Here is a 27,435-nt window from a genome sequence, read left to right as displayed (position 1 = left end):
GTGTGGCAGAGTTTATAAGCTGGGGCACCGGGCCCCTCAGCACCACGATCCTTCTTCCTCAACCCCCTGCCTTGCGGCCTCCGGCTCTCCCAGCAGCATGGCCTTCAATGGCAAGTACGAGTTCGAGAGTGACAAGAATTACGACGAGTTCATGAAGAGCCTCGGTGAGTGAGTGCACGAAGACCCCTTCCCTGGGCTAGTTTGTCACAGCCAGTTTGGGGCCACCAACCCAAACTCCTTGAGGCCCAGAGAAGCTGAGTTACTAGTCCAAGGTCACAAAGCCAGTAGTTGGTGAGGTGCAGGCTTGACTGGCTCGTTCATTCATTCAAGACATATATTGAACACCTGCTATAGGTAAGGGCCAACCTGACGTTCCTGATGGGGTGCCTCAGCATGACGTGCGCAAGGTCACACTGTAAATTAGGGGCAGAGACCATTAGCACCCAGGACCCAATGATGAGAGGATGAGTGGTGCCTGGGGAGAGGTGACCAAGGGATTACTATAGAGGCCAGGTTTGACAAGCCATGCACTCATTTGGCCATTCAACAAACGCGGGCCTCTTACTGCGCTAGGAACTGTGGGCTGAGGTCAGCGATGCCGCTCCTCTTCACTGCTCCATTTGCAGCACCGATTGTGAGGAACCCAGGGGACAGTGGCCCTGACAGTCCTGCAGAAATCTTGGGGCACTCTCTAAGTCAGAGGCAGTGCCATTGTCAAGAGTCAGAGGACGGTCCCAGGGGATCTGAGAGGCCCTGAAAGCAGGGGCCTTGGGGAGACAAGAGCCCTCTGAGTCAATTATTGGGAGTGGCCCTGAAGGAACAGTGACTTGGCTTGACCTACAACAGTCTCGTGGAATTGGAAGGGCGCAAGTCTCCATGGTAGATCTGGTTCTGCTGTTAGCCTCCACAGAGATGCTGGGAAGCCCCTTTCCTGCTCTGGGTCTTCCCTGCCTCATCTGTGAAACACCAGGGTTAGAAGGCAGTCTCACTGGTCCCATTCATCCTAGGGCTTGGTGAGCTTGGCCGTGTCTGCTGTGTTTGTGTTTTGGTGCTATCAGAAGAACAGTTAGTACTTGTTGTCAGTTACATGCCAGGAGTTTTATAAGACACAATCACTTTAACTTCCTCCTCACAACAGCCTTGTGAAATGGGCCTTATTACCCCCATTTTGTTGATGGGAACACTGAGGCTCAGAGAGGTAGTGACGCATCCCAGCTCATGGTTCATGGTAGAACTGGGATTTGTGCTCCTAACCATCAGGCTAGCCAGCCACCAGGGAGGAAAGCCTTCTCCCAGAGCCACAGGTTGTAAGCCCCTCTTACATGCCGCTCTACTTGTCCCTGGGCCAGGGCTCCCCAGCGATGCTATCGAAAAGGGCCGAAACTTCAAGACTGTCACGGAGGTGCAGCAGGACGGGCAGAACTTCACCTGGTCCCAGCACTACCCGAACGGCCACTCCATGACCAACAAGTTCACCATCGGCAAGGAGTGTGACATGGAGACCATGGGCGGCAAAAAGTTCAAGGTGAGAGGCCACTGGCCGCCCCGCCCTCCTTCCCCAAGCCGCTGACTAACTTCTTGGTCTCAAGCCTGTCCCCTTGGGGCTGCACCCCAAGCTGAGGCTCGGTTCTAGAGTCTAGCCTCCAGCCTTAAGCGCTTGAGTTACTCAGCAAGTTAATCACTCCGGGTTCTTAATGCTATAGTGAATAATAGACACTGTAACGCAACTGTTAAAAATTGTTAACACTTGGGACGCTTGGGTGACTCAGTCGTTAAGCGTCTGCCTTTGGCTGAGGTCATGATCCCGGGGTCCTGGGATCGAGTCCCGCATCCGGCTCCTTGCTCAGCGGGGAGCCTGCTTCTCTCTCTGCCTGCCACTGCTTGTGCTCTCTCCCTCTTTCTCTCTGACAAATAAATAAAATCTTTAAAAATAAAAAAATAAAAATAAATAAAAATTGTTAACACTTGCACTTAATATATCCCAGACACCTACTGAATACTTCACACATGTTACTGCAGTGCATCCTACGAAGTCGCAGCAGTTACTATCCCATTTTACAGATGAGGGAGTTAGGCTGAGCCATGGGGTTCAGTGGCTTGCCGGGTCACACAGCACAGGCAGACCTCCACACCCAGGCAGCCTGGCTTCAGAGAGCATAACCCTTTGCTCAGGCTGCCTTCCATTGTAGCCTAGAGAAGCACAGCCCTAGAATCGGACTCGCATGGGTTCGAAACCACAATCTTACGTAAGAAAGAAGTAAAAGGTGACTGTCCTCTCCTACCCAGCCTGGTCCCGCAGATCTTCCACCGACTCTGGGTCCCTTCTATTGCCCCCAGCCATGACCATGACTACTCTGCTCCTTAGGCTGCCACAGTAGAGAATAAGTGGTCCTAATGTTCATCTTCTGTCACTTGTGGGTTTTAACAATTTAACAGTTTCTCAGGATCTCGTTCTGTGTCAGCACAGATCGATTTGCCTTATTGTTTTTACTGCTTGCACAGCATCTTTTAGTATGGAAATGCTATCATTCCTTTCACACTCCCTGGTTGATAGATATTGAAGTTACTTACCGGTGGAGAGTCTGGACGGCTACTTAGGTTGTTTACAATTACAAACAATGCTGCGGTCCACATTCTGCATGACATCATCATCATCCTAACAATGAGGATCATAACCAAACCCACAGTTAACAAGGAGCACTGATCCCGGGCCGGGCACTGTTCTAAGTACTTTCCATATGTCCTAAGAAATCCTTCAATCCTCCTAAGAACTCTGAAGGAGGTACAGTTACTACCCTCATTTTAGAGGTGAGAAAGCTGAGGCACAATAAGGTTGAGTGACTTGTGCATGTTGTCTGTACCTGTGGATCTATGTCATCCTGTATCTCCAAGGCAAGTTAAATCCCAGAGGGGACTGCAGGGGGCGCTGTGGGTAGCCCTTCCTCCCTTGGGGGCTGGCTTGCGTTTGGGGGCCTCTGCCGGCTCAGGTTCAGTGTTATGCTTCGCTTCCAGGCCACTGTGCACATGGAGGGTGGGAAGATATCGGTGGAGTTCCCCAACTATCGCCAGACCTCGGAGATCGTGGGCGACAGGCTGGTGGAGGTGAGTGTCTTGCTGGTTCCTGGGACAATGATCAGGACACTTTCCTGCCTCCAGCCCTGGCTCTCAGGGCACTTCCCACATGCCAGGCTCTGTGCTGAGCGCCTGGGGGACATCGTCTCGTTCGACCTTCACGATCACCTGCTAGGTAGGGCTTTTTCTCTGCATCTTCCAGGTGAGGACACTGAGGTGCTGGGAGCTGAGTGGTTAGCTGGAGGGCACCCAGCATCTCTGACAGTGCTGGCAACTGATGCTCGGCAGGGACTCTGCTGCCTCAGGGGCCCAAGCGTGGAAGCCCCTGGAACCCACCCCAGAGTTTAAATGAAGGGGGGAGTCTGGGTGGGCCCCGCAAGGGCAGCCACCATGCTGCTCCACCTCCCCAAGGGACTTCAGGCTCTTTCTGCTAGATCTTCTGATTTTTCAAGAGAAGCTGGAACTTTGCACTTCTCTGTGAAACCTCCAGACTACTAAATGTTGGCAGTGAATTAAACCTTTTAAAAAATGCTGGCAGGGCTAACTAACACACATCTGCGGCTGGACCCTTCCCACACTTGGTGCTCTATAAGCACAGATTGGAGGTGCTGCTCTCCCTTCACCTCCCTTCTGTTTCTTCCCTCGGGGCTCCAGAATTTTCCCCAGGTGAAAGAAATGGATGTGAAGTTAAAAGCAAAAAGTAGGCTCTTCCACACTTCATTCTCCCCTTGTGAGCCCATGTCCTGGGCCAGAGCTCCCTGGGGTCCAGTCTACCCCCCAAGGCTCTCAGAAGGGACGTGATGAGGGAGGGAGGGTTTGCCACCCCCTTGCCCCCCTCCCCTCTCTCCCCCTCTTGTTTCCTTGTTTTCCTCATCTCAAACGCAGTCTAGAGGCCCAAGAGACTCAGGGACCTCCCATTATTCCCATTTTACAGAGAGGCCATTGAGGCTCAGAGAGAACAAGTAACTTGTCCAAAGCCCCACAGCTAGTTTGTGGTGGAGGCAGGTCCCACTGGCTGACTTCTAGACTAGGCTCTCCGCCAGCTCTGCCCAGGCCAGTGGGTCTTTAATTAACAACAACAACAACAAACACACACACACACACAAGACCTAAAAATGAAGAGATGCACAGTATTTAAAAAAAATATATATATATAAAAGAACATAAATGACTATCCATTTTTTTCCTGGATAGAAATTGACCTCTTAGAAAATCTGATAAAAGCTCTGGACACATTTTTACATTAAATGTCAGCCAGTGGGTTCTGACTCCCAGAAGCAAAGCTCCCCGCCTGTGAGTTGTGTGGGGAGCACCCAGGGTAAGAGAACCAGAAGCAGGTTTGCGCCCAACAGGAGCATCAATCTTCCCAAACTGAAGAAACCTGTTTCCTGACGCCTAGAGGCCCCTGACCATGGAGCCTGTGTGGTGTGAGCAGTGCCCAGAGTTCAGGGTTGTCACACACACACACACACACACACACACACACACACACACACACACACACACACACACACACCTGTACATATGCATGCATACACAAGGCACAGGCATGCGCACGGATTAGGTGCCAGAGAGAAGCTGTTTTGGTTGCACGTCTCCTCTTCCTAGAGGCCCAGAATCATCCTGGACACCTCTGTCCTTTTCTACCAACAGGGCGTGTATTCGGTGGGCACGCCTCCTCCCTCTCCAGGCCAACACGAGCACCCCTCGCCATGCTCTCATCATCGCTCTAGACCAAGTCCTAGCATCCTGCCTGCTCGCAGCTCCCCCTCTACTCCGTCTTGCTCCAGGTGCAAATCACCCATCACTTCACACTGCCACCCTTGACAGAACTGCTCACAAAGACGCCATTTGCCACCCACCCACTTCCTGTGAGAAGGCTGCCTCTTCTGCTGGCTATCAGGATCAACTCATGATACTTGCATGCCCCCTGACAGTGGGTCTCGAGGGCCTCGAGCCCAGGACATAGGACAGCACCTTCACTGAACAGCACCCCCTTGCCTGCCTTCCCCCGGGGCAGGGACTCTATCACCAAGAACAGGTGTCCCATAAATGCTGTGTGGTGCAGAGGTTGAGTGTGGCCTCTAGATCTTAAAGGGATTACTTGACTCCTCTAGACTTCAGTGTTCTCATCTGTACAATGGGTACAACCCTACTGTGTTGTTGGGAGAACTAAATGGGATAACACAAGGGAAGTGCCCAGAGTAGGTGCATTTCAGTGGACAGATGGAAGGTTACAATATGAAGAGCCACATCACCCCTAACATCTGTTTAGCACTTTTGCCATACTGAGTCTACACAGGGGCTCGCATAACAAATTGGGAAACTGAGGCTCAGAGAAGTGGTGCAACCTGCTCACTTCCACTCAGGTCTGGGACTGAAGGCCTATCTTCCCCCAGTTGTGCTCCATCTCACTTAGGGGCCCCTGCACTGACTCCCTCTGTTCTGGCTGCTTCTTTCAGATCTCCACCATCGGAGGCGTGACCTATGAGCGTGTAAGCAAGAGGCTGGCCTGAGCAACCAGGCGGGGTTCTTGCGGAGGGTGGTGCACAGAGCCACCAGGAAAGCTGGGATAAGAACAGACATTCCAAGGTGCCTGGGTGGTTTAGTTGTTAAGCGTCTGTCTTCGGCTCAGGTCATGATCCTGGGGTTCTGGGATCGAGTCCCGCATCGGGCTCCCTCCTGCGGGTGGGGGCAGCCTGCTTCTCCCTCTCCCACTCCCACTGCTTGTGTTCCTGCTCTCGCTGTCTCTGTCTGTCAAATAAATAAACAAAATCTTAAAAAAAAAAAAAAGAACAGACATTCTGTTTGTCCAAACCCCTTTGTCTTTGTTTTTGTTTTTTGGTGTTTTGGGCAGTTTCTAGCTGGGTAGGGGTGGGAAAGGCCCAAGGATGGCTACACAGGCCAAACCTTGGCCCTGAGACCCCTGTGGGCTCTGCAACATGGCAGAGGGAGGCTTGAATGTGGACTGAAATACTCCTGGCCCCCTGGTGTTTCAAGAAGCACGGTGGGCACATTTCCGTGCACCCTTGCCCCACCTTGCTACCCACCTCTCTGTGGGTAGAGACACAGGGCTCCTTTAACACACCGACTCTCATGTGGGCCACAGGACAGGTGTATCAGATGGTGGGTAGGAGGAGTGGCACTTCCAGGAGAGGGCCCTGCGGCTGGGCTCCAAGGCTGGCAGATGAAGGAGGAAGACACCAGAACTTGGCCAGAAAGGTGTTTTGGCATGGCCGTGGCTCTGCTGTTAATCGACTGTGGAAGCATCCTTCTGGGCCTCAGTTTACCCACTGGTACAACAGGGGGCCAGGAGGACCAATGAGGGACTGAGGAGAAATGAGAGAGTATTATACGGCAAAGGGGCCATGGGAGTGACAAGAGGGACAAGAAGGGCCTGGGATGTCCTCACTTGGACAGCGCTGCCTGGGAGAAACTGTGAGGGGCTTTGGCTGGCCGGGGATGGCGGTCGGGAGGGTCATTCTGACCTCCTAGTGGGTGCTTGGAGCTGGGTCCAGGATTCTGAGGCAGCCTTTGGGTCGTCCCTGCCTGCTTATTTGTCTCTCCAGGGCACGGGAGTGGGGCGGGGGGTGGCAGCTTGCCCCCTGGCTAGATAATCCCTAACCCAGAGCACTTAACGGTCCTCTTTTCCATTCTCCTTCCTCCTTGGCAAGGACCCTACCCTGCCTTCTTACCCCATATTTTTCTGTCTGACAATTCACTTATTTTTGCTGCAATGGAAACTTTAGATCACTTCTATATTTCAACATCATTTGCCATAAGTAGATGAAAACTATCAAAAAAGCCAAAGCTGAACAACAGCTAGATCCTGCTGCCTGCCCAAAGCCCCGAGCCTGTGGCCTCCCTAAGTGAAGACAGAGATGTAACAGACACAGCAGCATTAAATGGGCCACACTGTCCTTGGCAGAACCAAAATTACTGCAAGGCTACTGAAAAGAGAACGTACTTGCTATGAGAGCTGATTATCTAAATTACCTTGAATGCCCAAGTCCCAGATATGGGGCATTAGAAATAAGGTTTGCTCAGTGCCTTGCACAGGGTCTAGCACACAGCAGGTGCCTCATAAGTGCTACCTGACCCAAGGCCCTTCCAGCCCGTGTAATGAACAACCTTTCACTGTCACAGGCCATCCTCAGCCTGAACAGGTGGCACGACCCCGCTTACAGGCTGCTCCCTCCTGCCTCCTCCCACATTCTGCCCTAGAACTTGTTTATCTTCCCAAGAACAGCACTCAGCCTCCCCCCAACCCCCACCAAGCCAGGACCCCGTGCATTCCATCGTTTTGCCAAGACTTATTGCTAATTAAGTGAACTAGGTAAGCATTAAATTAAACTAGCAGTGTTGCTGTTTCCCCTCCAGACTGAATAATTACTCATAATGAGCTTGGATAATAAGTCTCTAAATAACAGAGTTAACCATAATTAGGCTGAAAATTGAGAGACTGAGAGAAAGAGGGAGGAGGAGGAAGGGAGAGGGGAGAGAAGAGAGGAAAGGGGGAGGGGAGAGAGGGAGGCGGAGAGAGGAGAGGACAGAGACTGTTTTTTTCTTTGGCAACTGATTCAAGGACAAATTCAAATTGTTAGCAGGGGAGAAATTCTTAAGCCAGTCTTGTTATAGAGTCACAGACGCATAGAATAGCAGGACCTCGGAGCTCAACTAGTTTAAACTCTATTTCACAGATATGGAAACAGCAGCTCAGAGAGGGGAAGACATTTGCCCACGGTCACATGGCAGAGAGGGTCTCTGAGAATAATGTGGGTTTGGGTATTGCCACCTGATGGAGGCCACGGCTTCTCAGTCCAGCTTATGGGGGGGGTGGATGGAGTAAGGGGAGCTGGAGTAAAGCATCCATTTTGCTGGCATCTTGGCAGGGAGGCTTCCTCAGCTAGTAGAAGGGACAGGGGTTAAGAGCTTTGACTCTGGGGACACGTGTTGCCAGGGTTTGAATCCCTCTTCCACTGCCTAGAAGCTGTGTCCCCTTGGGGTAAGTTCACCCATTCCTCTGAGCCAGTTTCCTCACCTGAAAGTGGGGATAATAACTGTACTTACCTACAGAGCTGTGATGCTACAAGCTCACTAAATATTAGCAGCTGCCGCCATGACCAGCCACCATCACCTCCACCATCACCACCATCATTCTCAACCAGCGTGATGAGAGGGTTAGCTGCCTCCTTCACTGACTCAAGGCACGTGCCCAAGCTGCTGGCTTTCGGTGAGTCTTACCTTGTCCGTGTGCAAAATGGACCAAGAAGACCTTTCCTTCCTGGGTCACAGGGGAGTTGCAAGGATAAAGGGTAAAAACCCATGTCCACGGCTTCCTAGAAGTTAGAGGAGCTTCACCATTTTGCTGCATTGTTCGAGATGCTATAGTGACTCCCCACTCCACATGCCTCAGTTCGGAGGCCCTGTACCCCAGGCTCTTCGTGACTTTCATTCTGACCCTTGCGAGTCATCTCTTTCACTCTGTGGGGCAACTGCTCGCCTCCACCAAGCTCATCTGGAGAAAGCAGCGGCTTACCAAAGCATCTTTAAAGATCACCACTAGGGCACCTGGGTGGCTCAGTTGGTTAAGCGACTGCCTTCCGCTCAGGTCATGATCCTGGAGTCCCGGGATCGAGTCCCGCATCGGGCTCCCTGTTCAGCAGGGAGTCTGCTTCTCCCTCTGACCCTCTTCCCTCTCGTGCTTTCTATCTCTCATTCTCTCTCTCTCTGAAATAAATAAATAAAATCTTTTAAAAAAATAAAGATCACCACTAGGTGGCGCTCCACCTCCCACCGGCGGCCCCGAGAACACCAAAGTGGGCGTGTCTGCTGGGGGGCGGGGCGAAGGGCGGGCAGTGAGATCCTGAGTGATTGGGCTTGAGTGATTGGGCTTTGGTGGCCGAGTGTATGTGTCATCTAGGGGTGACAAGGCATTGGAGGCTACATGGGCTCCTCAGTCAGGCATTTCTAAATTTGAAGCCAATTCCTACCACTTGCGCATATTGAGACCTTAAGCCTTCCTGAACCCCAGTGTCTTTGTCTGGAAAATTCTGGTAATAATACCAGCTCTTGAGTGAGAGAGCATGAGCAAAGTGTCAAATACAGGCCCTGGAACATCGTAAGTGCTCATTAAACAGCTATAAGGGCCTTTCTTGGAGGTTCTACTGGGAGAACGGGCACACACAGGGTCAGAGCATTTAGAGCAGGGAGAAGGGTGCAAACCTGGCTGTGCATGAGCATCTCCTGAGGGTCCTCTTAAAAGAATAGCCCCGACCCTACCCCAATCCTCCTGAACTGTACTCTTAGGGATGAAGACCAGAGACCTGTCACTGTGAAATGCTCCCCAGCCACACATGACTTTGGAGACAATTCCGGGTCCCAATCCTCCCATTTTTGCAGAAAGCATGACTTCCTATATACCCTGCCCATTGTGTCCCTGGCCAGGGCAGCAGCCTGAAATACTGGTCAGAGCCGGCCCAGCAGAAGCCAGACCACTCGAGTTCTTCCTTAGAAGCTAGAGCTAGGTCAGAAATGAAGCCCAGAGACTCACCTGTGTCCCACTTATTTATACTCTTTCTCATAGAACTCATTGTTGAAAGATACTATACATTCCATGCTTAGTTATCATAAACCCAAGCTGATAGCCTTCCCACCTTATAAATGAGGAGACAGAGGCTCAGAGAGGAGAGGTGGCTTTTTCCAAGTTCATCTAGCTAAGAGCAGACAAACTCAGACCTTCCACCTTTGAGGCCCAATGCTCTTGCCTATATACTAGAACTTTCATGCTTCCAGCCCAAGAACTATTCTGACTTACAATGTATTTTATTGGTCATCTATTGTGTTAAGAATTTTTTAAATTTAATTTTAAATTAAATGAAAAATTAGTAGGTTTCCTAGGAAGGACAGATTTCCACTTGTTCTGGAAATCTGAAAGTTCAGCACTGCAGAGCTTACGCCCCTGAAAGGTAATAATTGACCAGAGCTGAGGAGAAGCCATATCCTCTAGGGAGACACTGGTTTCAATGCAGTAGTCACCACATCACGCTGTCTCAGTCACCCGGCTGGGTTCACTACATTACCTGCCTGGTCCTGGTGGGCATCTGGACTTGAGACTCCTGCGAAATGCTATGGCCTTTCTGCTGAAATTCAAGTCACAAAGGTCTTCCCTGAGGAACAGAGAATGAGGTGAATGAGGACTGGTAAGATTCTTTCCTAGGCTCGTGGGGCCAGGGACTGCCAAAGCCAGCCCAGAGGCAGGGTCCCTCCCAGGGGATGCTCTGGGGAAGCCCCAAGCCTGGTCCCAGATCTCCACCTTCACAGATGGGGTTCAGGGAACCCCTCCCACATCCGAGCCTGCTGGGGGCAGACAGATGGAGTGGTGAATCACGGTAGCCTGGGGCAGGTATGCAAGAAGCTGTTTCTGTATTTCTGTCTGTTGGTGAGTGCGCTCCGAGAGCACGCCTGCCACGCCGTAAATCAGGAGCACGAATGCCTGGCAACCCTTTTCTTTTATGAACAAGTATCCATTATCCTGTCATGTCTTCCCCACCAGGTGAGCGAGGTGGCCAGCTGGGACCATCACAGAGCCTTTTACTCATTCAAAGCCCTTGACTGAGGTACTACAAAGCGGCGGGGCAGATTCAGACTGCCGGGGTTTGAGGTCCCCACTGCAAATAACCTCTCCATGCCCCTGTTCTCTGATCTGTACAAGCTAATAATAGTTCCTACATTATAGGGTTACTAGGATGATTATCAACAATAGGAGCAAATTCCTTAGCATAGCACTTTGTACACAGTAAATGCTTAATAAATGCCAACACCTATGATTCATGCCACCCTCACGAAGTGGTAATATTCTTCATGTTCTACTGGGGGAAAATAGCTGAGGGCATAAACATCAAACCGAGCAAGCAAACTAACAAGATCATTTCACATGGCTTTAACAACTATGAAGAAAATAAAGAGTAATGAGTGACCAGGGTTCTTACAGAGACCTCTTTGGGAGCTAACACGTGTTGAGGCTTCTTAATCTTGCTACTGCTATTTGGGACTTGACAGTTCTTTTTTGGGGGGTCGTCCTAGGCTGTAGGATGTTCAGCAGCGTCCCTGACCTCTTCCCACTATATGCCTGCCATCCCCCCACCCCAGTGGTGACAGACAAAAATGTCTCCAGACATTACCAAATGTCCTCTAGGGGGCAAGAATGAGCCCGGTTGAGAATCGCAGATAGAAAGGCTGAAGGGAGCCGAGCAAGTAGGTGACAGAACAGGTGGCTCTGGAGGGGTGGACTTTGAACCCCTAGGGCATGAGGAAGTGGAACTTTGACCCCAACCCTAATCTAGGCACTTATGATGTTAAACCTGAGGAAGCAGGCTGTCCCAAGCCTTCACATGGCTTGGCTAAAGAAATACTGCATAGAATTAAAAACAGCTAAGTTCGGAACAAGGTCAGGTCTATGTCTAGAACTCAGGTAGTTCAGAAATTCAGACTGGGATGTCCTCACTCTGTCCTTCGGGCTGGAAACCAGGTCCTGCATGAAGTCCTCTGCTGGAACATCAAAAAAACCCCACGCATCTGAGTCACCCGGAAGCCAGCTAAAAATGCAGACTCCCAGGCCCCACTCCTCTGGGGAAGACTCCAGGTCATTTGCAGCTTGCTCAAGTTTGAAAATCTCTGTACTGAAATAGCTGTCTGCCCCGGAGCGGCCTTTAAAGCTGTCTCTGTGCTTTTTCAAGCTTTCAAAACTACTGCCCAGCACGGGCACAAACAAAATCTAAGACGGAACACCATGTGTGGGAGAAGTACGAGCGGATCCCTTGGGTTGAAGGAAGGCAGAAGCCTAGGGCCTCTGTGGCTCTGTTTCCCTCTTCAGCTCAAAACCACACAACTCAACCATCTCTACATTAATAGGTGGAGAAACTGAGGCCTAAAGACAGAGGGATATTGAAGTGGGTGTTCTTGGTAAATCCACGACTTGCCTTACCATCAAATCCCCCCAATCTAGAGCCTCCTCCTGTCTTGCCTGCACATGGCAGATGGGGAGTACTGCCCCAGTTCCGGGGCCCCGACCTCAGCTTCACACCCTGAACGTGTTTCTTCCCACACCTCCCCGTCCTCACTAAAGGCATCCGTGTTTCGAGAGAACCACTCAGCTCCACACTGACACCGTGTCCCCTGGATGGTTCTCCTGCAGGAACCTGAGAAAGTGGAGGGTGGGGCTCTTTTTCCTTTCAGAAAGAGTCTGACACTTTCCGTAACAGCTGACACCATCTTCCATTGATTCTATGGTACACATATGTTTACTTTTTAACCCTCCTGAAATAAGAATGCAATATTTAATCAGCAGTCTCTTAAACCCTGTGCCCTGGTTTAGTTGGCAAGTTTTTCTTTAATTCTTCTTACTGGTACATAAAATAATGGTGCATCCTGAAGAAGAATTTATGTTTGGTTTTGACGTGCATTATGTTGCTTAATCCTCCTGAGAACCCTACGAGGCAAGTGTTATCACCCCCATTTCAACAGGTGAGAAGACTGAGGCCCAGAGCAGTTGAGTCAACTGCCTCCTGACAGCTAGTAAGTGGTTGTGGTGAATTGTATGTGGTAGCTTGGCGAGGCTGTGGCGCACAGTGGTTTAGTCAAACACTAGTCCAGATGTTGCCATGAAGGCATTTTGTAGATGTGATTAACATTTACGATCAGTAAGCCTTAAGTATAGGAGACTACTCTCTCTGTGTGTTGGGGGGATGTGTGTGGGGGGGGGCTCCTCATGCAGTCAGGTGAGGGCTCTAAGAGCAAAAACAGTTTCCCTGGAGAAGGAATTCTCCCCAAAGACTGTCACAGAAGTCCTGAGTTTCTGGCTTGCCCTACAGATTCTGGACTCCATTGAAACATCAACTCTTACCTGCATTTCCAGCCTGCTGGCCTGCCCTCCAAATTCCTGACCTGTCAGCCCCAACCGTGTGAGCCAATTCTTTACAATAAATCTCTCTGGCTATGTATATAATGGGTGCTGTTTCTGTGGAGAGAGAACCTTGACCAATAGTGGGTACCAAGAGCCGGATGTTGAGCCTTACTCCTGGCATGGGTGTCCCCAGGGAGGCCCGGGGACAACTCGGCTGCCCAACTCGGGGGGCAGCACCCAGCTCCACGGGGGCCAGTCTTGTGTTGCCCCCCCCCCCCACCGCAACCTCCCGGCGGGAGTGGAGACACCCCCGGGGCTGGCTGAGAGGACAAGGGCAGGAAGGGCACAGAGACCAAGAGCAGGTGATATGTTATGTTTATTGCAGGACGTCTTTTTCTGGGTGCTGGGCTGGCTGTGAGGCTCTACTGGGGGGCCCCTCACAAGCCCCAGTCCCAGAACAGACACATTAACTTGGAATCCAAACCAGTCTCACATAAATAGAAGGAGGTTGGCAAAGGAAAAAAAGAAAAGCAACAAACGAACATGTAGTTTTTCCACACTCATGGGACAAAGTGGCAGCAGCGCCTTATCCCCGTCACCTCCTCTTCTGCTTCTATGCCGAAGCTTCCATTCACTCTGAAAATCACCTTCGGATCCAACTGAGCAGCACGCAGCCGCCTCCCTGCCAGTGTCCGAGCCAGTCTCCTGGACTGGCACATAAGCCAAAAAAACCAAGATGGGTTCTTTTTCAAACAAACAAACAAAAAATGCTTCTGTGGTTCTTTGCACCTCCCAGTTCTGATGGGTGAACAATGTGTCCCCCTGATCCCGAACCAAAAAAAAAAAAAAATACAATGAGCACAAGCCATGAGTCAGAATAAAAACATATTGCACATGGTTATAAGAGTCTTCCTGAGAGCCCAGTCGCTGCAGGGACCCAAATACTGGCTTTCGATCTAACCCACCGCTTGCCTGTCAGTGGTTGTGACATATACCCACGTACGTGCCCCACTCCCCAAATCCAGCCGGCATGAAGCCAATATTCCACAAGTTTAGCCTTCCCTGTGAGCTGAACTCAAAGCCAAGGCTGGGTTTAACTTCACGCACCGTAAGCCCATGGTGGAGGGAGGTGGGCGGTGTTAGTTGTAAACCTTTGTCTACCCTTCAACCACCTTTTCCTCTGGGTGGTTGCTGAAGTTCTACAGGTGAACACAGCATCCAAGATACGGAATCTTCCGGAACCAAGAGCCTGGAAAGTGGCTCTCCCCAACCATATGCTTTTGAAAAAGGAGCTCTGCTGTTACAAGCTGGGTTCGAACCGAGAGCCCTTGCGTGGGATGGCAATCAACCTTTTTTTCTCGTAAGGAATTTTCAAGTATCACAAAATCCCTGATACAGTATGTAAACAAGATATGTTACTGAACAGAAAGCTAGGTCACTTCGGGAAGCAGCAGCATGTGAAATATCTAAAAGGCCAAATAAGGTTTTAGGTTGGACAACAAAGGCAAGACAGCCACCCACCATGCCTCGGAAGGCGACACTCAGGCTTAAACACACGCAGGCTCCTCGGTACGGAGCCAGAGAAGGAGCACCCAAGTCGGCCTCTGCTGGGGGTCCTGAGAAGACATCAGGCAGTCCCTTCTTGTTCAGTGTAGCTGCCACTGGCAAGGAATAAAGAAGTCTTTGATGCTGGACGCCAGACGTGCTCGCGGACTGGTGGCCTGCATCCTGTGTCGTCTCCTGGCCTCTCACCAGGTCTTTCTCAATCCACCAGGTCCCTCCTCTGGAGGATGGTGGCTGAGCCGTCCCCCTGCACCCCAGCTGCACATGTGGAAGACGTTTTCCAGAGGAATTCTCTCGGGGGAGGGATGTCATTGACCGCTTTGCTCTGGGTCGGCTTTGTTTAAAAAGAATATGAACCCTCTGTGTTCAAAGCCAATGAGGCTCTGTGGGGACGGCCTCCCCACTGCCTCACTCGGCTGAGCCCCCCTCATCTGTGTCCTCTTCCCCTGCCCAGGTGGGTTTCCAAGGCCTCCCTCTGTGGCCCGGAGGTGCTCTATCTGTCGAAACAGCCTGTGGGGAACGCATGGCTTCCGCTGAAGTAGCTGCTTCCGTAGGTGGTGGCGAGGCAGTGTCTGGGCTCGGCTGTGATGGCCATCTGCATGCTGAGGGGTGCAGGGAGGGACAGGGGACACACATCCAGGGGCTGGAGGGTGGGGTACAGTGTGTGGAGGGATGAGCCAGAGCCCCCTGAGAGCAGGCTCCCAGAGCGGTGGGCCTGCAGCGAGTCTCGATAGGCCAAGCAGAGGTCCTGCACGGGGGTCTGGAACTGGGCCAGGCCCGGCGTCGCCGGCTGGCTGAGGGTGGGGTAGGCGGGCGGCTGGAACAGCACTTGGGTGGGGGCGGGGGTTGTGCCGGGCACCATTGCCAAGGTCTGGCTCTTGACCACGACAGCGTCTTTGAAGACGTTGTCATAAGCTCTGAAAGGAAAGGACCTGGGTGAGACTTGAGGTCAAAGGCCACAGCAGCAGACCCCTGAGTATGCCAAGTGGGATTTGAGATCTGTGTGCTGTGACCCCAGGGCTGCGCCCAGCCCATGCTGTCTGTAGTGCTGCCCCCCACCACCACGCTCTCTTCTGACTAAACTCAGACCGCAGACCTTAGCCTGGATCTACTTCCTATGGAAACCCCTTCTGGCCCCTCGAGACTAGCCTCGCTGTCCCCCACGCTGCTACACTGCCCATCTCAGCAGTCAACCGCCCAGATGATAATTTCTGGGTTACCACCTGGCTCCTGGTGCCAAGTGCAAGCTCCAGGAGGGAGGGGCCCAACACTTGATGAGCACAACCTCTGCCTTTGAGGCACCCCCAACAGATCTCAAGCAAGCTGCCCCTGGGGCCTAAGTTTCACCTTCTGAAAAGGGAATCAACAGGTTTATTTCCATCTAAAAAAAAAAAAAGAAAGCTTCCCATAAAGCTTTTTGAAATAAATCCATTAATCCGGTAGAGACTTAGGTTAAGACAGGAGCACAGGGAGGCTGTGGATCTGAGAAGGTGGCCATCCCAGAGCCACCACCCTGGTGAAGAGGCAGGGCTGGTGGCTAAGCATCTGGGGTCACCTATCTGCGTTCACACCAGACCATATGCTCTGGCTTTGGGCACCTTCAACAAACAAAGATTTTAAAACAAGGTCCAGGGAGCAGGGTGGACAGTTCAGAGAAATGAGACAGAGGCAGCTAGCTACCAGCAAAGCTTCCCACATCAGGAGGCTGAGAGGCCGCTTTCCAGGGTCCGGCCTGTGGTGAGTAGGGCCAGCATCTAGCAGGTGCTGCCACCTGTTGGGTGGAAGAGGGACGGGGTGCAGCCAGCCTGGGGTTTGCCTCCTCCCTGCCATCACCACTGAATACTTCCTCCTTTAATATCAGTTTCATGGTGTTGGGTCTACGTTGCCCTTATGCATCTTCTCTGATACACTCAACATGTCCTCCCCAGTATTCCCAGGGACCCGTGCAAGGAGGCTGTGGCCTCTAATGTTAAGCCACTCTGGGCTTGGCTGGCTAAGAGGTCAGCTTTGTGGCCATATCTGAGAAAGCAGCTTATCATGAGTGTAATCACTCAGCATAATCATCCATAAGACGGACTGATACACCGGGCTCAGAGCAAACAGCCCAGACACTCAGAAGGGTGTGCACATAGCCTCTCTTTTCCCCGACCCCTTGACCTTAAAATTGCAAACCCAAAGCTACCCAAAATAGGAAGGGCCACCTCTGCAAACCTCAATTCTAGCAAGAGTCACCATGGCCCACTTTATGGGAGACACTACCTGGGGGAGCCACCACAACCCTCTGACTTTGAGAAACTGCCTGAGGTGGGTCTCAAGAGCAAGTGCCTCAATATTCTGGAAACACGGAAAGATTAGGGGTGGAACTTACACCAGCAGGATTTCGATGCATGTGCTGAGATGTTCCAGGGTGTAATTTGAGATCCTCTGTAGGTCTCTGGTCCAGTAGGGAGAAAGCTGAAGGCAAATCCTGGAGGCCCCAACGCAGGCTGCAGCAACCACAGAAGGCTGGAATTTGTAGAAAATATGATCTGAAAGAGAATCACAGAAGTCAGCATCAGAGAGCCTCGCTCTGGGGTCCCAGTGCCCCTCCTACCTTGTGCCTTCTGAGAAATGGCAGACAAATGATTCGGTTCAAGCCTGTTCATGGCTGCCATACACACACAGGATGAAAAATTAGAAACAGCGTGAAGTTCCGCTCCTGAAGCTTAAACACCTTGGCTCTCAGTCTGGGATTTCTGGTGTCAGCCTAGAGGAATGATTTTCAAAATTTCGCCCAGAGCTTCCAGGGGGCTGCCAGGGGCTCATTGAATGGCTGCGAAGAGCACCACAAAACACGTGTCCTTTCTTTGGCTGTGAGGGGTGAGTGACACACCATTGCAGAAGCTTCTGTTTTGGGCGGGACTACAGGATAACTTGCTAATAGTAACAAAGCCTGGCCTACAGTAGGCACTCAACAAAAATCTGCTGAATGACTGAGGGAATGGTCATAAGCATTTGATGCTCATTAACGAAAACTAGCACTTGACTTAGGTTTACTGAAGAACCACCCCCCCCAGCTTTACTGACATACGAATGGCAAATAAAAACTACACGTATTTGAGGTGTACACGTGATGTTTTGGTACATGTATACGGTGTGAAATGCATCTTAATGTCCTACTAAGATGTCTGGCACGGTGGGGAAGCCAGCACTACTTATGCGCAAAGGCAAACCTCAGAGGCCCAGGATTTCCATAAATGACACTGGTGGTCAGTGCATCATCATTCTTATATTGCTTATCATTTCTGATGACTTCAACGTCTGCCAGTTAAAGGAGGGGTCAAGCAGAGTGGCATTATGGTTACGAGCACGGGCACAGAACCACGCTCCTCAGATTCAAATCTCAGCAATGACCTTGGGTGAGTTACCTCACCTCTTGAGCATCCGTTGAGGAAACAGATTTGTAAAATAAGAACAACAGAAGTGATTTTCACGTGGAGTCACTGTGAAATTCCAATGACATCTTATAACTCAAAGCACTAAAATAAGTGCCTGGTACACGGTAAATGCTCAATTAATGCTCGATATAACTGTTGATCTTGTTACTCAGGACCATTTTGGTTTGTGGTGGGTTATCGGGTGGTTGTATCAACAGTATTTCTGACCTGGTATTCTACCTAATACCTGGATTTTAAGACAATGGGAAGAGTGGGATTCAAACAAAGTCCCCAAACAGGGTAACTTTATTGCTAAACTTCATTACTGAAACATAACCCCTCCCCCACCCTATTTGTATGATGACAGCTCTTCCAGAGTGACCTACTTGCAAATCTATCCTATTAGATCCTTTGCAGCATTCCAGGTTACCGTAAGGAAAATTAGCAGGTGATCAGTAAGTTTGTGGGGAGCCAGCTGCCAGGATCTAAGCTGCTATTTGTCATTACATAGTATTGGTACCACGCTGGGAGAATCGCTGCCCCTTCTTTGTGTATCCCCTGCGAAGTGGGGGTGCTCTGGGTGGACAGGCCCCGGTCAGTAAGGATTCCGTGGGTGGACATGCGTCTGTGTGGGTGGGGAAGGGGTAACAGGTCCCGCTGTCGGGCCCCACCTTGCAGGGTGACCTCCAGGAAGTAGTGGGCATACTCCTTGAGGCACTCTTTGGTCTTGCGGGGGCAGGCGGTGGACCAGCTGTGGCAGTGGTGGTCCTTCTGGCTGACAGAGGCCAAGAGGTAGTAGTCCAGAAAATGGGCGGGCGTGGGCAGGCAGAGGTTCCAGCTGAAGGCCTCCAGGAGCAGCAGTTCTGTGTTGAGCAGCTCCTTCTTGGTGAGAGTGAAGTTCTGGCCGCTCAGGATCCTCATACTGTTTATCTGCTCCAGCTTGGGGACGTGGTCTTCCCTGTCCTCGAATTTACCTGCAGGAGAAGCAGAGGTTACTGGACAACCGGCCCTTGCCTTCACCCAGGAGGTAAAGGCCCATCTTAAAGTGCCTGGACAGTGCGGGCAGGGAGGAAAGCCAAAAAGGCCCCACTGCCAAGGGACTAACAGCACACACTCTGGGTCTGACACACCAGAGTGTGGACCCCCCAAGCCATCGCTTCCAGCTGCGTGATCGTGCACAGGTGTCTCACCCTTTCTGTGCCTCAGTTCCCTCCTCTGTAAAATGGAACCTCAGCCTCCTAAAGTTTGTCAGAGACAATGAGAACATGCACACCAAATGTTCAGGCCAGCGCATGGAACACAGGAGGCGCTCAACGGCACTTAGCCACAGCAGTGAGGGCCTGGGGAATAAGGGAGCCCTCTCTCCACCCCCGTCTGGCCCTTACTAGTTCAATCTCAGGACTGGTCAGGGGCCTGACAGCCAGAGTCAGAATGACCTTGCAAATTTGATCCTGCCCCACCCCCCCCGCAATGGCTCCCCACTGCCCTCAGCATTGGGTTTAAACCCCAGCAATAGGTTTTTAGCTTGGATTCCCTCAGAAATGGTTTGCTTGGGAGGTGAGCCTAGGAAAGACCGGTAAGTGGGAGACGTGGGAGAAGACAGGAAAGGGAGGAAAAGCAAAAAGAGAACATTATCTTGAAGTTATCCGTACCCCTATGTTCACTGCAGTATTAATCACAATAGCCACAACAGGGAAATAACCCAAGTGTCCACTGGGTTATGAATGGATAAAGAAAATGTGGTTATTTATACACAATAGAATAATATTCAGCCGTACGAAGAAGGAAATCCTGCCATTTTCGACAACATGAGGGTATTATGCTAAGTGAAATAAACCAGGAAGAGAAAGACAAATACTGTATGATCTCACTTATATGTGGAATCTAAAAAAGCCAAACACATAGACACAAAGAACAGACTGGTGGTTACCAGAGGCAGGGGTGGGGGGAAACCTGTGAAGGTGGTCAAAAGGTAAAAACTTCCAGGGGCGCCTCGGTGGCTCAGTCAGGTAAGCGTCTGACTTCGGCTCAGGTCATTATCTCAGGGTCCTGGGATCGAGCCCTGCATCGGGCTCCCTGCTCAGCGGGGAGTCTGCTTCTCCCTCTCTTCTGCCTCCCCCCAGCCTGTGCTCTCAATGCACACGTTCTCTCAAATAAATAAAATCTTTTTAAAAAAAAATTCTCATCACCAGAAAAAAAAATTGTAACTATGTGAGGTGATGGATGTTAACTACACTTACTGTGGTGATCATTTCACAATATGTACATATATCAAATGATTTATATATACTTGAAACTAATACAATGATGTGCTCCCTTCGGAGGCACATATACTAAACTAATAAAACGTTGTATGTCAATTACATGTCAACGAAACTGGTTGTGTTGTATGTGTGAGTGACATTATGGACTTCCATCTTCCTCCCTTGGAGTGCCATGCTGGGACCGCCATGTAAGGAAGCAGGTCTAGCCTGTTGGTGGTGGAGAGGCCACAAGGAGGACAGAGGTACCCAGGTGACAGCCAGCACCAACTCTCAGACATGCGAATGAGACCATCTCAGACCTTCCAGCCCCGTCCCTCCAGCAGCTGGATGAATGAGCGCAGGTGAAACCAGCAGAGGAAAAGCCATGCGACCACATCACTGTTGTTTAGATCACCAAGTGTGGGCATGATTTGTGTGGTAGGAAGAGATAACTGCGATACATTCCTATCAATGGCGGTGGCGAAAAAGATGTGAAACTCCATCAACAGGCAAGTCACACGGCTCAGAAGGTAATGAAGGAACAATGAATAGATACTGGAGGGCCCTGGAAATAAACAGCATGAAATAGAGCCTCACGGAGCTAGATACAAACACAAATTAAACATGAGCCTCGATTATCCCACTCGAGGGTCAAGGGAACCGACGGGGTGTTTACACCACAATCCCTGGCAGTCAGCAATGGTGGAGAGCTCCAGGGGCGGCCTCCACGGTGGGAGGCTCTGCAGGTGCGGCGGTGGCCACGGGCCTCCCAGCCTTAACCCACCTGGCCCTGCGGAAACCACACACACCTGGCTGTGGCCACCGTCCCTGCAGTTCTCTGAAGGCCCCGCGCCCCCCTCGCCCGCTAGCCTTCATCTACACACCCCTCTGCCTGGGGTACCCTTCCCCTCTTCACTCCGCCAAACTCTCCCCGTCCTTCACCCTCCAAGTCCCTGCCCCTTGGAAGCCTTCCGCGACCACAGTCCCCGTCCCGCCTGACCTGCACATCACACGGTGAGTCCTGAGGCCTGGCCTTGGCGTGGTTGCCTGTGGCCTCGGAGCCCAAGCTCACTGGGGGCAGAATGCTGCTGAGTGAATGTCAGAAGAGACAGGGTGGCCAGCCGAGCTCAGAAAGCATGCGTCTGTCTGTGCCGACTGAAAGAACGACAAAGCATCCACACACCTGTGCACAACTGCGAGCTCGTGACCCAGTTCCCATCAGACTTTCACCCTTCTTAGGAGACGGAAGGAAGTAACCACTTCAGGCTGCCTTACGGCGGATGCAATGCATTCCCTAGGCAGGCCTCCAAAAATGTCCCTGAGATCTTTTTTTTTTTAAATTTTATTTATTTGACAGAGAGAGAGACAGCGAGAGAGGGAACACAAGCAGGGAGAGTGGGTAAAGGGAGAAGCGAAGCCCCGATGCGGGGCTCGATCCCAGGACCCTGAGATCATGACCCGAGCCGAAGGCAGTTGCTTAACCAACTGAGCCACCCAGGTGCCCCTCCCTGAGATCTTCTCAGCGAGCCGTAAGGAACCCACTAAGCGGGCAAAGATGGTGTGACGTGAGGCTCTGGTCTTTGCCGGGCAGGAGTGAGCAGGTAGAAATGTACAGAAGAACGAGGAGAGTGGAGACTGCCACGCAGCTTACAGCAAGCCCAGACCCTCTCCTTCCAGAGCCCTCTCCGTCGGGACCGAAGCCTGGCGTGGCGCCATCTTCAGGGCACACACCTTCCCTTGTCTTGCGAGCAGGGGCAATTCAGGCAGGAACACCAAGGTCAATGCTGCCCAAGCGGGAAGAACCTCTTGTATGGCTGGAAATCCTGGGGTGGGGCCTGGCTGACAAGGCCTTGCCAGCCCCCCACATCCTCCCTAAGCAGGGGACCACTCCTCCAGCTGGGCGTGCTCATCCCTTCACTCACCTTAATCACGTGTCCTCTGGCGCTCAGTTCAGAGGCCACTGGATGTCATCAAGGCACTTTTCACGCTCAAATCGCTTAGTATCAACTATTAATATTAATGGCTAGCACCTGACCTATAGGTCATTAATAGGTCGAAGCCTGTGAGGACAAGAACCACGTCTGACCCACCTGCAGCTGTGTCCCCAGCTTCCCACACTGCCTGGTACGGAGTAACTGCCCAATGAATATTTGTTGAAAGGATGAATGGTACTCTCTCGATAGCTGAATTTTAGGCCATTTGAATTGTTCTCTGATTATCTCCGATTACCTGCATTCCCTAATTTTTTCTCCAACGATCGTATCTTTGTGCAATTTAAAAAGAAAGAAAAAATATTTTTGCAAAACTGTGAAGTTTTCCCTGAACCTTGTGCTGAGCGAAGCCAACACCATTCACAGACACTCAGTGGATACAAGTGCTCTTTTTTTCCCCCAGAGCAGAGGGTGCCATAGCGAAGGTCACAGCCCTGGGGGTGGCGCTAAGACACTAGCACAGCAATCTGTTCTGACCGGCAGATGGGCTCAATGCGATTAGTTTTCTCCCTGCCCTCAGAGCTTTTCAAGCCTTTCAGACCTCTGTCTCTTCCCTAGTCACCGGGCCCGAGGGGATTACCCCCCAGTGGAAGGGGCCACGGGTTACTAAGGAATCTGAATTCACCTGCTCCCCAGGCTGGAGAAGCTTCTGTAGGCCAGGGCCAGGCAGGGTGGAGTCTGAATCCTCAAGGACTTTGCTCTGGACCTAACAGTCTAAACGCCACAGGCCGCTTGTTTCCTGTTTAGGAAGATGCCCCCGTGGAGATGAAAGGGCCACGCAGGATGGAAAATGTTTCCAGAGTGCCCAGCACACAGAAAGGGACAGAGTCCTCCTGCTGGGCCGGGCACTGGATCCTCCCAGGCAGGTTCTGTTCAGATCCCCCGAGGCTCGGAGAACTTTGCTCCACATCTAGGAGCGACCTTATAGCCCCAGCTCTTGGTTGCTGGCCGGCAGACCCCAGCTCAGCAACTATTCCCCAGCACAATACAGTTCGCAGCCAGAAAAGATTTTATGAGTTTCCTGGTGTTGCACGTGCCTGGCAGACACTTCCTCCCCTCCTCCCATGGTTGTGAGCGGGCCAGCACTTTGTCCCTGGTGCTGCCACCACCAAGTGCCGCCACTCAGCTGCTTACTGCTTATCAACAAACTGCATTGACACCAGATGCCTGGAAGTCTTCAGGCGGGTCCCCCGGGATGTGTGGGGGACAGAAGTCTGAGTCTTTCCAAGGCAGACCAGAGCCACAGACTCACTGTGGCTCCTTCAATGTATGTTTTATTTGGAAAACGTTCAAATCCGCAGAAAAGTTGAAATGATGTAAACAATGAACACAGATGACCCTTCGGCCAGATTCACCAACTGCTGACTTTGAGCCACATTTGGGGGGTGTGTGTGTGCGTGCGTGTGTATGCGTGTGTGTGCATGTGCGTGCGTGCGTGCGTGTGTGTGTGTATACATACTGGTTTTGCGGGACCATTTCTAATTAAGTTGCAGACGTGACATGCCACCCCGGACAGCGTCCATCCCTGAAGTCATTTTCCTACATAATCATAATGCTATTACCAACCCTAAGAACAACAGCATTAATGCAATAACATATTCTTTTCTTTCCTTTCCTTTTTTTTTTTTAAGTAGGCTCCACACCCAACGTGGAGCTTAAACACATGACCCTGAGATCAAGAGCCGCTCGCTCCACCCACTGAGCCAGCTAGGCGCCCCTGCATTTTCTAATATTCAATCCACATTTGACTTTCCCCCAGGAGTCCCCAAAATGTCTTTTATAGCTTGTTTTTTTGGATCCAGATTTGACAAGGCTCACACATGGTGTCTGTTATATCTCTTTAGTCCCATTCTTTGTTTTTCAAGACACTGACTCTGGATGAATCCATGCCCGTTTTCTTCTAAAATGTCCGATATTCTGGGGGTGCCCGCCTGGCTCAGTTGGTAGGGCATGCAATTCTTGATCTCGGGGTCAGGAGTTCAAGCTCTGCGTTAGGCCTAGAGCTTACTTAAAAAAAAAATATATATATATATATATATGCCCCATATTCTGGATTGTCTCCTCAGGATCAAACAGTTTGGGTAAGAAAACCACAGAAGCGATGTTTTGTCCTTCTTACCGGATCACATCAGGAGTTATATAACGTCAGTTTGTCCCGGCAAGAGCGATGCTATGTTTGATCGCTTGGTTAAGGTGGTGGTGACACCAGATCTCTCCATTTTAAAGGTACCATTTTCCTGTGAAATTAATAAGTAATCTGTGAGGTGACACCTTCAGACTCTGAATACCCTGTCTCCCAACAACCTTTAACTCAATGCTTTAGCATCCATGAATGAGTCTTTCCTGAATAAATAACTACATTGGGGTTGAAATGAATTTTTAATAATTCTATCATTCTGTCTACATTTTTCTTTCTGGATGTTCACATTGTCCCAAATTTGAGCAGGTGGAGCCATATCGACCTACTTGTAAGATTTAAGAAAAAAATCCTAAAATAACTGAAGCGCTTGCCCCAGGTCTGGAGCTCAGGGAGAGGCGCATGAGCCCTCAGTGCAGGGGGCAGGGGGTGGGACCTCCAAATAATGCCCTTGAGGACCCTCTGCACACCCTCTGCACACTCCTGCTCCTCCCGGGGGCTGGTGCACAGACAACCTGGAGGACCCCCGGCCATTCCCAGCAGGTCACACATTTATTGGACCGACGACCATGAGTCCAACCAAGTGGCCTAACTCAACCACAGAGGCAAGACGCTGTCAAATCCAGCAAGCCTCAGGAGGGACTCTCACAGGCCAGCTTTTTTTTTTCCCTTTTCTTTTTTTAATAGCATTTTTGTTTGTTGTGGTAAAATGCACATGACATAAAATTTACCATTTTAACCGTACAGTTCGGCGGCCTTCAGTACATTCACACGGTTGTGCAACCAATCACCAGAACTCCTTTCATCTTGCAAAACTGAAACTGTATCCCCATGAAACAGTAACTCACTGTCCCTGCTACCCCCCTCTCCTGGTAACCACCATTCTGTTTTCTGTCTCTATGAACTGACTCCTTCTAAAGCCTGGCTTTTCTTCTCCCACCCAAGGTCCTAGCAAACAAGCCTCAAGCGGGCCAAATAGGATTCCTGACTTTTCTGAATGAGGGCCAAGAGAAACAATATTTTTAATTGCTGAAAGAATGTTTTATTTTGGAAAAAGAAAGAAATGTCATAATGAACCCCCAAGAAGACGTTACCCATCTCCAACACTCATCAACATTTAGACGGCCTTTAGAAAAATTCCGAAACGAAAAGGTGCACACGCAGAGTAGAATTCTGTAAAAAGTCAGTGTGGCCCCATCTGTGATGTCCAGGTCCACGGCTGCTCACACGCTACTAAGCAGGCTGCTTTACACCCTGCTCCCCGTGAAAACTCCCCCACCGTGAGTCCTTCAGGCCCAGCAAGACGCCTGTCTATGGACTCATTCAGGGTTACCTGCTGTCCATTCAGGAGCTAGACCTAGGCTCCGATCTGAGGCCACAGATTCTTGGCTAAGGAGAACCAGGTTTTTCTTTAAGATTTTATTTATTTATTTGACAGAGAGAGAACACAAGCAGGGGGAAGGGCAGAGGGAGAGGGAGAAGCAGGCCTCCCGCTGAGCAAGGAGCCCGATGTGGATGTGGGGCTGGATCCCAGGACCCCAGGATCACGACCTGAGCGGAAGGCAGACGCTTAACCGACTGAGCCACCTAGGCGCCCCAAGAAACACAATGCTTTAAAAAAAATTTTTTTAAGTAGGATCCACACCCAGCATGGAGCCCAAAGCAGGGCTTAAACTCAGGACCCTGAGATCAAGACCTGAGCTGAAATCAAGATTCAGATGCTTAACGGACTAAAGCACCCAGGTGCCCTAAAATGCAATGCTTTAAAAAAAACAGGCAAAGCTACTGTTCCCCAAGAAGGGCCACTCTCCTATTTTTAAAGTTTCCCCCCCTTCTTGTCATCTGAGAACAAGAACAAAATCAGATTTGGAACTGAGACCCCCATGGCTGCCCCACAACCCTCAGAAGCCCCTCTGTCCTGCTCTGTAAGGTGCTGATGTTAGGGGAGAGGGAGGCAGGCAGGTCAGGGGGATAGCTCCAGCGGTTTCGCGGTCTTGCCTGGCCCTCTGGGTGGGCCGGACAGCTTTGGAGGTGACCGTGGGAAGGGCTAGGCAGCAGAGATAGTGAGTGGGAGCCCAAGGGGAACGAGGAAGCTCTGATGGGGAGCTTTCCCCTGTACCCAGGGGCAGAAGCACGGGCCCACGAGTTCCCAGGCAGGGCCAGGCTGAATGCAGACCTTTCCAATGCTAATTCTTCCTTCCACAGATTCTTCCTTCCTCCGAGGGCAGAGAAGTGGCCACCAGGAGGGGCAAATATTTAATGTGAGCTGACAGTGTTTAATGAGGGCTGAGCATTCTGTGACCTGGGGAGCCCAGATTCTGGGGGAGGTCCTGACTGGAAACAGGTTGGGAATGCCCTTTCCAAAAGCCTCAATCAAGTTCAGGCTCAGGCACCAGTTTTCCATCCTCGCCCCAGTAATATATATATGTAACTTGTGTGATTTCGGGCCATCACCCGGAAACCCAGACCTCCAACGGTGGTAGGGAAGCTCAGGGCCTCAGGCACAGACAGCATCCCATAAACGGCAGCAGCTGCTGCTCTATGAGTTACGGAACACGGTATTTATCCTTTGTACCCAAACCTGGGATCTTCTTCTAAAGTCCTGTTAGGTACAGATGAACCAAAGCTGGTAGCCAGCGCTACAAGACATTTTCTTACAGGCTTTGAAAAAGGGGTAGAAATAAGCTCAATAAAAGGTTCCCCCCACCCCTGCCGGGCTGCGCTAGATGCTAGAGTGGCTCCAGACTCCTTCCCCTGGACTGTGACCTTAAACACCACGCTGGGGCTGGAGGTCCCAAGGTTCACGTAGAGGGAGGCAAAGGGGAGTTTGGGGTCCACAGCCTTTCCCGGATGGGTCCTCCCCACAGGGGTGGGACTTTCCCGGTCACCGAGCTGGTCAGCAAGAGGCAGAATGTGCACACACCAGGATGTGAGCTCCGGGGGCACCGGGACTCCCATGCTCGGTTCTCTGCTGCATGCCAGCTTCTGCCACAGCAAAACTGGCATCGAGAAACACAGGCAGCCCCGGGGGGGGGCGGGGGGGTTTCTCCCTGTCACTGCATTTTCAGTGCATTCTGGTAACAAGCCTGGAGGCTGGGAGTGTCTCCCA

General features: G+C 51.2%; 2 protein-coding genes across 6 annotated transcripts in view; one reads left to right on the top strand and one right to left on the bottom strand.

Annotated features, from left to right (window-relative positions):
• FABP6 (fatty acid binding protein 6) lies at positions 1-5,758 on the top strand. Its single transcript, XM_027607026.1, has 4 exons — positions 1-164; positions 1,350-1,525; positions 3,013-3,102; positions 5,535-5,758. The coding sequence occupies exons 1-4, from the start codon at positions 98-100 to the stop codon at positions 5,586-5,588; spliced, it is 387 nt and encodes a 128-aa protein (XP_027462827.1). The 5' UTR covers positions 1-97; the 3' UTR covers positions 5,589-5,758.
• A 7,571-nt stretch (positions 5,759-13,329) lies between these two features.
• The window catches only part of CCNJL (cyclin J like), a 54,421-nt gene continuing 40,315 nt past the window's right edge, over positions 13,330-27,435 (bottom strand). For 4 of the 5 annotated variants that reach the window (XM_027607022.2, XM_027607025.2, XM_027607024.2 and 1 more), the window contains exons 4-6: positions 18,627-18,929; positions 16,908-17,067; positions 13,330-15,456 (exon numbers count right to left, since the gene is read on the bottom strand). In XM_027607022.2, the coding sequence (XP_027462823.1) occupies positions 15,033-15,456; positions 16,908-17,067; positions 18,627-18,929 (887 nt within the window). In that variant the 3' untranslated portion in view covers positions 13,330-15,032. The remainder of the gene's footprint in view (positions 15,457-16,907; positions 17,068-18,626; positions 18,930-27,435) is intronic. The other variant, XR_003522339.2, reaches the window with a different exon arrangement.

The sequence above is a fragment of the Zalophus californianus genome, chromosome 5 (assembly GCF_009762305.2).
Source record: "Zalophus californianus isolate mZalCal1 chromosome 5, mZalCal1.pri.v2, whole genome shotgun sequence".
In the NCBI taxonomy this organism is placed as follows: Eukaryota; Metazoa; Chordata; class Mammalia; order Carnivora; family Otariidae; genus Zalophus; species Zalophus californianus.
The sequence above is the reverse complement of the archived record's forward strand: the minus strand, read 5'-3'. Positions and strand labels throughout refer to the sequence as shown.

Excerpts from the sequence above, each read along its gene's own strand:
- FABP6 (XM_027607026.1), top strand. The coding sequence starts at position 98 with ATGGCCTTCAATGGCAAGTACGAGTTCGAGAGTGACAAGAATTACGAC. Across the intron at positions 1,526-3,012 it reads TGGGCGGCAAAAAGTTCAAG|GCCACTGTGCACATGGAGGG; the intron begins GTGAGAGGCCAC and ends CTTCGCTTCCAG. Across the intron at positions 3,103-5,534 it reads TGGGCGACAGGCTGGTGGAG|ATCTCCACCATCGGAGGCGT; the intron begins GTGAGTGTCTTG and ends TGCTTCTTTCAG.